We start from the raw sequence: 12436 nt of genomic DNA, 5'->3' as shown, positions 1-12436 counted from the left end.
TAGTAAATATGGCAAGAGTGAATTTACTGACTGAACATTTACATACTTATAATGGCTGCAAATGTTAACAATTAATTAAAACTTGTATTATGTTTATGAATAATTAATACAAACATACCATGTCAGCAGTTCAGGGCGAAATAGTTTTAAAAGCGTCAACTTTTCTTCACATTTTCAAATGTCAAATGTAGTTAAGTTTCAAGTATGCAATACTTGCTAATAATATGCATCTCCAAACATGGATGTGTAATGGTTGTGAAGGTATACCTTTTCCCTAGCAGCTGTTTGTTTCTCTCTAAGGTATTTCTCTCTACAACGATCACACACCAGATACCAGGTGCTCCCTCCAATTCCACCATCTCCACAGTTACCAGCCCAGCCTCCACAGAAGTGGCCAATACTGTTATAGCCCTGACCCCCAGCATACCGGCCACAGCCTGAAAGAAAACAATAAAACAACTGAAGAATGACAGCTGATGAAAGAATGATAAAGAATTGGCATGGATAGACCTGTACCTGGGTGGGCCTGCCTCATGTGGTAAGTAACAGGATACGGGTGAGATTCTCCACACAGCTCACAGATGGTATCCTTCTCTGGGCCTCCCATAGCTAACTGTGCCATCTCCCCAAAGAGGTTCCCCCTGGGACGCACCTCGGCTTTCTCCTTTTTCTTCTTCTCCTTCTTTGCCTTCTTGCCATCCTTTTCGTTCTCCTTCTTTTTTAGGATAGCGCTGGAACCTGGACTGGGAAAAATCATGTTCTGTGTAGCTGCTTTTATGGTTGCCATAGATATGTCCTCCCAGAAGGATACTAGGTGCTGAAGGGTGAGAGGCAAGATAGACTTGGACCTCATGGTGGAGTGACTTGTTATCTCATAGACGACCGCCTCACTTTTCCCATCTTCGCACTTCTCAGGCAAGGGTGGCTCTTTTAGCATGGACAGAACCTTGTTCTTGTTGATGCTTCCCATCTTGGAGATGTCTGGGCCATGGGGTGATATGTTGAACATGTTGAGAGCAGAGGAGATCTCCAGTGAATGGCGGTTCTTTAGTTTGCTCTCCTTCTCGTCAAAGCCTTGCTGGCAGCTGAGAGAATTGCGAATAGGTGCATGCTCTTTGGTCAGCTCAGGGTTGAACTTGAGAAAGGATGAGCACGCCATGGCATCATGGACTATACCCTCATGCCACAAGAAGGCAGCAAACACAGCACGAGCACATTCGGCAACCGATGGTGACATGGCCTGCTTTGCTGGTTCTGTGGGGCGTACATTCTCACTCTTAAAGAGTGGCCCTGATTTGTCTTTTTTGGGTCTCACATGCCTGCTGGAAGTCTTACGGCTGATTTTGGGTGAAGAACGACTTTCAAGGTCCTCCTTGACCGGGGCTTTTCCAATACTAAAGTGCACCTTGGAGGAGCCCTCTTCAGCACTATGCTGCTCTGCATTCTCATCATTAGCTTCTTCGCTAGACAACAATGCGCTAGACCTGCACACTTCCACCACCTCACTGTGGAGGTTTTCCTGCACTACGTGAGGAGATGGGGCTCGGTTTTCAACATTACTGCATCCTTTGCCCTCTTTGGCTGGTGGTTTTGGCTTTGGTGAAGTAGATCTGCCCCTCAGAGGCTCCATAAGAGGAATCTTCTTTTTTCTAAGAGTGTCAGGATCCAGCGTATAGGAGTCTGATTTGGATCTCTCACGAGGTGGGTCCAGGTGAGCTTTAGAAGATGGACTAACTTTAGAAGGAAGGTTTTTATCATGAGGAGAAGAGGAGCGTGGGGCATTGGCACTGGAAGGGCTGGATCTGCCTGAGGAATAAATCTTTTGTTTGGGTGAGGAAGAACGGGACCCAGGGTTCGGAGACTCAGCCGTTCGGCCATCGGCTTTCAGAGCTTGCAGGGTGTTGTGGTTAGGGGAATGAGAACGGCTATGAGAATCAGAACGCAGTTTGCCTGTATCTGATTTTAGGATGAGGGGTTCACTGGCAGACATACTGTCATTGTTCTTGCTCTTCACCTGGTCAACTAAAGTGGTTCGGCCTGAGTGACTGTCTGGTCTGGAAGAACGACTCTCCTGACGATGCTTGCTGCCTGGAGACATGGACCGACTGGGCACATTTTCCCTGTCACCTGCGTATTTTAACAAATGAACAGTTACCAATGCACAACCCAGTTGTACAGCAATGCACCTTATCTTGTCATAAGAAAACAGCTGAGAAAACAAAAAAAGTAAAAAAACAACATACAAAGGAAAGGAGGTTATAAAAAGCAAAACAGTACATTGCATCAAGAAGAATCCAGTAAAATCCAAGCACAACTCAATGTGCTCATTAACGTGCTCATACAAGTATTAATTTATGCACTTCATATATGTATCATAAGAAATATTTTGTCAGGGCTTGTACCATATATATTCCAAAGCACTACATACTCCATTTAGGTCTAAGAGGGTAAACAAATGGAAGGTGGAAGAGAGGATGACAAGAAACCCATCCCGTAGTGAATCTCCAAGGTGCTCCCATGACAAGACATGCATTACCCACCCTTTTGTCTGAGAACAAGAGATGAGAGAGCGGTGCCAGCCCTGGTCACACTGCTTTTGTGCACAGGCTCACGTGAAGCAAGGCTGCGTGATGAATCATCTATAGCGGAAAAGAGTGGCAAGGAAAGTAAACAACAAAGCCTGAAAAGAGGAATTCAGTCAGAGAATGAAAGATAAAGAGCCGATGAATGAGGGAAAGGGGAAAAGATAGGAATACCCAAGAAAGACTCTAGCCCTGTTCTCATCTCATATAAACATCTGTCTGGTCACTAATAGTCAGTTTAGACACATCGCAGTTTAATCCTGGTGCATGTCTCAAATGTCTGACATCACCACTTGTGAAATAAATGCTGTCTGATTTTCTAACTACATAAGACACTTAATGTCGCCTAGTTCGTGTTTACGCCACAAATGGGATGTGGCTACCTTTGGAAACTACCTATTACCGAAATTAACTGACTTCCGTTACCTAAAACATTTTGGATCCCACTGACACCAGTAAAGAGAATTTGAAGGTGACATCACGCCCTATGTTGCATGTTGCAGTAGCGCAGCCATCTGCATAATACTCCACTGCTATTAATGTTTTGATAAGTACCGTTACTTGTTTTGTTTGAAATATGGAAAAATCGAAAGTGAAAGAACCAGGGGGCTTTTCCTGAACGATTCTGCGTGATGATATTGGAGTTTTTAACACAGCAAGATCAACCTACCATAGTTATATATTCTAATCAAACAAGAAAAACAAAACGTTGTATTGAATGCACTAGCAGCCATCCTCCAAAGATGGGACAACATTCAACGCTGTGTGACGTCCATTAACAACCTCTATTAAAAGAATGCTTCACTCAAAAATTAATATTCTGTCATAATTTACACACCTTCGAGCTGTTCCAAATCTGTATACATTTCTTTATTCTGATGAAACACGGAGAAAAATATTTGGAAAAATGCTTATAACCAGACAGATTTTGCCGCCCATATACTATCATAGTAGGAAAAATGCAATGGTAGTCAAAAGTGCCCCAGAACTGTTTGCTTTCTTAGATTCTTCAAAATGTCTTCTGTGTTAATCAGAACAAAGAAATGTATACATATTTGGAAAATAATATGTTCAGAAGAACAGAACACTGACCCTAAGCCAAAACCAACATTCTGATAAATTATTAACCACAATGTCCTTGGTGAAAGCATGTTCAACATTTGACGCTTGCGATGAGATCCTCTGATATACCAGGCTGTAAATACCAGGAGTAAATGGAGAGAGTCATCTAGAGATAGAAAAATGAATAAAGAAAGAGCAACAAGTAGAGGGACAGAGTCTGTAAGGGAGACAGATTGGTAGTGAAAAGAGTAAAGCAAACCAGGGCATTAACCAATGCAGAGGGGTACTGTAGCAAGAGTCTGACCAGAATGGCTGAAGGAGGTATACTTGAATGAATCTTTAAAATCTTTAAATTTAGAGTATTTTGGCTGTGGAAAATATTGAGATACCTGCACCTTAAACTTTTCTTTTGCATACATAAGAGTGCTTTTAATTGAATTGGGAGTAACAATGCAAAAACTAAAGAGCTTGTTTGCTTGGACACATTCCTGGACCTCATGAAAAGTTTAGGAAATAAAGCCAATGAATGATCAAATTAAACAGTGTTCATGTAGCAAAAAGCCGAAACTGATCTGACACACAACACATACTGTTAGTAATTACAGTGGAGGAACCTATAGAACTTAAATGCTACTACGCTAATTAAACTAAAATTACAACATGCAAGAAAATAATCACCAACACAACCAGCAAGCGGGTGTACGATGGCAGAAAAGCAGGGCCAATAGGCCTAAAACAAAACTCAACGCAACCTCACATGCTAAAAAAAAAACGACAAGAACAAGCAGCACCTGTGTATGCAAGCACCGCCACTAACTAACAGATGGACAGACTTACTCGGAAGCTGTGGATGCGGTTGAGGCTGCTGGGTAAGGGATTGTCCAAACACAAATGGGCTGTGGACAGGGGAGGAGGGAGGTTTGGCAGCTTGCTCAAACATGGAAGGAGTTGGGAGGAAAGGCCCAGACTGAATGGAATTCAGTATGGCACTCAGCCGGTCACCTGCAATGCGGAAGACAATGGTGGTGCTGCAGCTTATATGATCCTTAAAAGGAGCCATACAAAAACGCTAGTCAGTTAAACACCCCACACAGGCATACTCACTTGGAGATGTGGGGTGTGAGTGGGTCAGCTGAACCACATGAGGGGAATAAGGAATGGGCTGGGAAAAGTTGTAGGTCAGGTATTAATAAACCTTATACCTGAAACACCTACAAGGTCAGAGAGAAAGCATTGGAAGACCAATACTTTTATTTTATCCCTTCTAAAGTGTAATTTAAGGAAATTATGACAGAAGAATAATCTAGAACGTTGCTAAGTAAGAGGTGTTTTATAATGTGATTTTTGGGTTGGAAAGTTAAACAAGAAAAAAGTAGGAAGGACTTTATGAGAATAGAAACTGATTGGATCGTGAAAACTTTTCTTTAGAAGAATGTGCCCTGACAAATCAGAAATATACTGTATAAGGTGAATTTTGTAAGCATGTTGACATTATGCTTTACTTAAAGCAGTTTTAACTTTTAATTGTTCATCAGGGGTTTATTTAGGTGAATCGAGAATCTAAGATTAAGGACCCATCAGACGTGGTGCAGCTCAGACACAGACTATGGGTATCACCACTAAGCAGAGATGTATGGGGAAAGAATGATGAGAGCCAGTGGAGTATAAATGGGTAAGACCCAGTCGCAGCACACAGAGTCTTGCCCATGCACACAACAACATGTTAACTGAGCAGACAATAGCCAAGACACAAAGATTACGGCATGCAGAAAATAACTACACTGATAGAACTGAGCTGGTTGTGTTTTATTTTTACACATTTGGTGCCTGTTACATGTACATCATATGATAATACTGAAGATATCATACGCTGAAATTAATATTCGACAAAGCCTTAAAATTAATAAGACACCATTTGGCTTTTTGGTCAATGAACTTCCATGAGGCCTACTTGACATTTCACTCACAAACAACAATTTTGAACTGAATATTGTAGTTCATACAATACAATGAAACTTCTTAGTACTTGGTTGTGATAGTTTAAGCATAGAAAGACAACTGACCTGTGGAAACTGTTTTAGGCCCGGTTTCACAGACAAGGTTTAAGCTAAGCCATGTCTTTGAAACCAGGCCTTAAAGTCATTGTTAACTCTTGACTTTGGTAGAATACAATACAAGCTTAATTTTAATTTAATTTAAGTTTTCATGACAAGGAAACAAAAAAATCATATGACATGCAAAAAATCAGTTCCCAAATGTGAAAAGCAGACTAAAAACAAGAGTAAAATCTTTTCTGTGTGCGTATTCTACCATAGATGGTCTGAGGCATTAGGAAACAATGTTAAAATAGATTTTTACTAATGAATCTTATTTTCTCTTCTGAATTTAGCTCACCTTTATTGTTGGAAATGCCATAGTCGAAGCCCTGAGCTCCTGAGCTGCCCATGCCCCTATTAAATGCCTGGACTGAGAAAGGGCTGGGAGGTGGGGTCTGGGCTCCATGCTCCAAAATCACTTGCTCTATTCCAGAAAATGTAAAATAGCCTTAAAACCACCAACCACTAAGTTTGACTAAAATCTCTCTTTAATTCGTCATCAAAGACCAGAAAAAAAAGAAGCATGTGTGTTACCTTCCTCGTGCAGCAGATACTGATTCCCTCCTCTGTCTCGGGATAGAGACCAGGCCTCACCTTCATCACTCTCACAGAACTCCACCACACTGTTCTTATCCAGCTGAACCCATGTGCCCTCTGGGTTAATCACCTGATACAGAAACAACTTTATTTTATTAGACTGATTAGTTAACAAAACAGTAGCGGGTCTAAAATAAAGCGTGTTTAGATAGTTGCAAACTATCTAATAATACCATTTATTTCTCAGGCTTTATGAACTGCAACCTAAAGAAAGATACCATTTTGAAATCAACTTCATTGTTAAGGGAGTATTTGGGAGCAGCATAGCAGAATTTGTGTAAATTTGTTGATTCAGATTTAGAGAGCATTTGAGGACAGTATGACACACCACACCCTCTGCTGAGAGAACAAAAAAGCCAAGTCCAGTGATACCCCAATCAAACATGATGACATTTCAAATGGCATAAAAGAAAGAGCTTACCAGGTGTTTTATGCCATTCAGAACTGAATTTGAACTGATGTTATGAACAGGATGCATTTAAAAAAAACTTTATTGAAATTCAGTTACTGGTACATTTATTTGTTTGAAAACTTGGCATCTGAAGTGCAAACTACAATGATTATAGTTATATTATATTATTGAATATTATTTAATGAATATAGACTTACAAAAAAAAAAAAGTCTTTAAGGACCAATCAGCTTCCCACAATTCCATCCTTAATCCCAAGATCTTATAAATAAATAATGTGTGTACATATTTATGTACAAAACGTCCATTTGACTAATGAAATTCCTCAGTTTCACTATACTTTATCAAAATTCATCTTCTGTCATTCAAATGTAACATCCAGTTGATAAATCAATTCAAGTTTCAACAAGGATAATAAAGAGCAGCCACTTAAATTCTTACAAAGTCAAAATTCAGAGATGCCTTTACACCTTTGCACAAACTTAATGTCATCATAATTTTACTAAAATATGAATTTCCAATACCATTTGGTATCAACAACAATCTAGTACAATATCAATAACAGATTTTCCTGCTGGAGCATGTTATAGTGTACTGTTACTTTGCAAAAGCTGAAGCCGTGCTAGTTGGTTCCTGATGTCAAAATATAGAAAAATAATCCCACACAAAAGATCTTTTTGCGTGCTTTTGCTATAAAATGGGAGTTACACAAGAGGTTTTCTATTTGTGTAAAGAAAGATCAAAAGTTTGTGTTACAGAAACTGCAGAACTAACAAGAATCTGTCTAGTCAGTCATTTATTGGCAGCTACAGTAACACAGTTGGGAGTCCATACCTCGCCTACCGCCTTGACTTTGTTCCCCAGAACTAACATTCCAATGGGGATACCTCTAAGGTTTGGGCAGCTTCTGATGTTGTGACCAGAAGGTCCGGTCTTCACTACCTTATAAAGACCTGGTCCACCACCCAGGCCTGTGTTTAGGCCACGTATGGTGGTCTCCTGATAAGGACGGCCGCTGGTTTCGTTTCCATATTGATCCAAACTTGACCTGCCCTCCTGCAAAACCAAAGGACGCAGGTTACAGTTTTTAAGTAGGAGGTACATAAAATACATGTTCTCAATATTTAAATACTGAAATAAAATGTTAATATTTTATGGTAGATGTGGAGAAAGAGATGCTAGTAGATTTTTCTTTTCTGAGTATTTTTCAATGTTCTATTGCAAAACAGTGGCAGCAAAATAAATGTTCAAGGAAATAAAGTAGGAAAAATGTAATATGATTTAATTTTTTGAGCGGGATCTGAGCAGGATTTGGTTAAGCGTGAGCTTTTGCTTGGTTAGTGAGCGACTAAGCGAAGCGCGCATTCATAGAGAAAAATATTGAGTGGTGTGTCACACCGCTCTGCTTTGTTCACATTCTCTGATTGACACAAAGTATGGGAATCCAGGGCCCATGGTTTTCTCTTCACAAAACAGCAAAGTTGGTTATGATGGTTGGTACTATTATTCACATTTTAAAACACAACTGAAAAGTATTTCAATAGACAATAGCTATTCAAAAAAAACTTGTTTATGTCAGTAAAGTGTATGTATTTTTTTAAATAAATTATTAGATCTGAGCAAAAAATCCTAATCAACCCTAATAATTAGAGGTGCACCGATTGACCGATCAGAAACTGAATTCGATTCGAAGCCGATCATATGTTGGCAGCGACGCAGGCAATAACGTCAAATACGCAAGTAAACGTCTGTTCAAGACGGCTGTCTTTCACGGCTCATTTACGCTCGTGACTGCATGGTTCCACCGAACTGGGCGAGTCTCCGCGCGCGCACACACACATCATGTAGTGCACAGAAAATGTTTCACTGTCCAGTAGTTCACCTTCGTTGCTCCGTATACTTCGGGTATGTACTACATGCTAACTGTGATGCTAAACTCATGTTGAAGTCGTTCACTATGTGTAATTCCAGTCCACCCGATTAATTGTCTTACGTTAAAACTATGGTCATTTCACTGAGGTAAAATGACATTCAACACGACTTGAAAAAAATACAAGCTATAAAAAATGTATTGCAAATCGGTGCGTATACTTCGGGTATGTACTACATGCTAACTGTGATGCTAAACTCATGTTGAAGTCATTCACTATGTGTAATTCCAGTCCACCCGATTAATTGTCTTACGTTAAAACTATGGTCATTTCACTGAGGTAAAATGACATTCAACACGAATTGAAAAAAATACAAGCTATAAAAAATGTATAAATCAACCAATATTTGTGATATATATCTGATATATATCTTTACTTACACAAAAAAGGGCAAATACATATACATATTTAGAGTAGAATTCACTCATAAGATTTTTTTTACTTTTTATCAAGTGATTAAGTTTAATTATATTTAATTATTTATACTTATTTTCAGTCATAGAAAATAAGAGTTCTTCAATTTAAGAGTTATTTGGGCAAGAGAAGATTCTGATATTTAATGCAGGTTGTAGAACTGTATTTAGGGAAATTGTAATGTTCAATAATTTATGTAATGATAATAAATAAATATGAAAAAATGTGAATTGAAGAAAAGTTAATGGTTTTTTATATACTGTCAATCATAGTTTGTGGATACAAAATCGGAATCGGCAGGTTTCACTTATGATAAAATCGGAAATCAGCAAAGAAAATTGAAATCGGTGCATCTCTACTAATAATACTAATATATATACCTCACCTCGGGTATGCATTAACTTTGGAATAAATGAACGGACCCGAGTCATTTGATCGACATCGGACATCGAGTCATACTTGAATACGCAAACAAATGTTCAGGCTAGAGCCGTGAGGGAACGCGAGTGATTAGTGTCTGCTGCGCGTTGCACCGATCTTGCATCTATGACGGAGGAGATTGGAAGCATAAAAGGACGAGCGAAAGGAGTGTACGACGAGAGAGGACCAGGCCTGGATTTTTTGTTATGTTTTTTTATGTTTGTGTGGCCAGCGCCTTCTACTTTCGTCTGTAAAAAAAATCATTCAAACTTTTGAAAGAGTTGGTCTATCAAAATAAAGGCTATTTGTTATCAGTTATATGCAGCATGAAGAGGAAAACGAAGCAGAACCTGATAAGCTATCAGTGTTTGTTCATTCATTATCCCCCCACAAGCAGGCACATCTTTGTACACTGTCTTAGTTACTGACTTTATACATTTACTGTAATACACCATTACGTTTTACACTACACACATTGTGTGTACATTTGCTGCTGTGCAGTTATATGTAAATTATGTGTCATTATCTTGTGTACACTACGCACATTGTGTACATTTGCTGCTGTGTAGTTACATGCAAATTATGTGCTATTTGTTTTATTCTGGTCTAACACTTGTACAGACATGTTTACTGTGTAAAAGTGTACAAGAAAATATGTCTTTTTTCACCTACTGTAGCACCTGTCTATATGGTTGAGTGAAGATAAAAGGGATTTGTATTTTTCTATTTAGTTTTTTCTGTTTCAGTTTATGTATTTCTATATTGTTTTTGAAATGCTTTGTTTATTGAAACAAAACTGCACGCGTTTCCATGTACAGTTAAGTTTGACATTTTTAATGTCAGATCAAGAGCAGGGTGATATGTGTGGTGGTGGCCTGTACGCAACACTCTAACTTTTCTGTTATATAAACTTGGCAAAGTGATAGTAAGGTCGGCAGACCTAGAATATCTTCATAGGTTTGCATTTACTGAAAGTCAATGTATGCCCATAGAACATTTGTCAACCAATCAGATTGAAGCATTCAAAAGCCCTGTGGTATAAAACAATTCTAATTGTGATGTTACATCAGAGGTCGCAAATATGACTATATAACAGTTTCCTAAATAATAACGTTGACTTATATCAGGGAAGGCATGCTGTCTACTGTTAATTGACAAAATATTACTGTATGAAAAATAAAAACATGCATGTTCATCCCCGCTTTTTCTGTAAAATCCTCATGCAACTGACTATGTTTTGTAAACCTAACAAATGAAATGTGATGATCATAAGGTTCTTATAAGACACTTAAAATGTGCTCTCTGTGCATACAAGGTAAAGATGATCCAATTTATATTTGGTTTCACTCACAAGATTTACAACAATTAAACATGCAACTTTGATGATGCTCCGAAATATGTAATCACACAATTTCAAGTCTCAAAGTAATGAGAAATACTGGTGGAAAAATAGCAGCAGTCACTCTACACACATCTCGCCTTCTGACAACTCACCTGTGGAAAACAAGATAAGGTCGTCCAAGACAAAAAGTTGATATCCCTGACTCCTTGGCTAGCGCTAAAGATATTCTAAGCAACACATTACAAGGAAGTCAAAACACGTGGGGAATAACCTTAAGACAAAAACGCAGATGGTATGGTTTGTCTTTTTTTGGAAGAGATGGGTTCATTATCGTGGCAGGTTGTTTTTGTTTGTATACTTCATTGTTTGTATGCTTAATTTCGAGACAGTAAGAGAGAAATTAAACAGTCTGCTTAAGATTTGTATTCAGAATGCTCCAATTACAACAAATCACATGAAAATACAGAAAAACAAATCAAAGAAATATGAAGATTCATAATCTTCCAAAAAAAATTAGTGGTGTGTCATGCTGTTCACACTGGGCATCCTGATGACGTTGTTATAGCCATTTATGCTCTCAGAATCATGGACCAATGTTTAGACAGAGCATTGTTAGTTCAGACAGCTTTTTTCATTGCAAAACCTCATTCAATCCTGTGAAACCGTCAGCTAATTTTGTAAAAAGCATTTTAACAGATCAACAAATTTTGACTCCTGTGATATTGTAAAGGTTTCTGTGCCATGGAGCAAATACATTTTTATCTGTTCTCATTAGTGCTTTACCTTGCGAGTTTCTATCAGGATGCAGTTTTTACACTTCTTTACTATCATGATAAACAGATATTATTCACACCACATGCAGTATGATGTTTTACAATGCAGTAGGGCTGCACAATGAATCTAATAAATAACAAACCTGATTATACTGTACTAGCTGCTGCAATCTATTGTCTATAGTACATTGTACATTACTATGGAAAGAAATATTAGCTTTTAATCACTCTCAGGATATAAATTTTTGATAACAGTAATTTTATTTTTACTAGTTAAATATCAACATAAGACTGCCATTCAAATTCCAATTCAGATATCAATAATTAATTTCTTACATGTACATTTTCTGAAATGCAATTCTTACTATACCTTACCATAATTTTTGATATCAACAATTAAATTGTCACTAGAAAATAAGGAAATTCCTGAAATCAAGAAGTACATTTTCACTAGTTGAAATGCTCATTCTCAATATCTTTAAATTAATTTTAACGTTTCATTTGCCTCTCCTTGAACTGCCACCTTATCGTGGTGGAGGGGTTTGAGTACCCGAAAGACCCTAGGAGCTATGTTGTCTGGGGCTATATGCCCCTGGTAGGGTCTCCCAAGGCAAACAGGTCCTAGGCGACGGGTCAGACCAAGAGCGGTTCAAAATAACCTTATGATGACAACAATATCGAGGACCGTGACGTCGCCCGGCAGGGCGCAGCCGGGGCCCCACCCTGGAGCCAGGCCCGGGGTTGGGGCTCGTATGCGAGCGCCTGGTGGTTGGGCCTTTCCCCATGGGGTCCGGCCGGGCTCAGCCCGA

General features: G+C 38.8%; 1 protein-coding gene across 16 annotated transcripts in view; it reads right to left on the bottom strand.

Annotated features, from left to right (window-relative positions):
* The window catches only part of mycbp2 (MYC binding protein 2), a 137712-nt gene that overhangs the window by 19277 nt on the left and 105999 nt on the right, over positions 1-12436 (bottom strand). For 10 of the 16 annotated variants that reach the window (XM_056754676.1, XM_056754686.1, XM_056754684.1 and 7 more), the window contains 6 exons: positions 7582-7803; positions 6275-6407; positions 6039-6164; positions 4482-4646; positions 517-2127; positions 268-437 (listed from right to left, as the gene is read on the bottom strand). In XM_056754676.1, the coding sequence (XP_056610654.1) occupies positions 268-437; positions 517-2127; positions 4482-4646; positions 6039-6164; positions 6275-6407; positions 7582-7803 (2427 nt within the window). The remainder of the gene's footprint in view (positions 1-267; positions 438-516; positions 2128-4481; positions 4647-6038; positions 6165-6274; positions 6408-7581; positions 7804-12436) is intronic. The other 6 variants (XM_056754683.1, XM_056754692.1, XM_056754688.1 and 3 more) reach the window with 4 other exon arrangements.

This window comes from Triplophysa dalaica, chromosome 8, assembly GCF_015846415.1.
Source record: "Triplophysa dalaica isolate WHDGS20190420 chromosome 8, ASM1584641v1, whole genome shotgun sequence".
Taxonomy (NCBI): Eukaryota; Metazoa; Chordata; class Actinopteri; order Cypriniformes; family Nemacheilidae; genus Triplophysa; species Triplophysa dalaica.
Note: the sequence above shows the minus strand (reverse complement) of the source record. Positions and strands in the feature narration are given on the sequence as shown.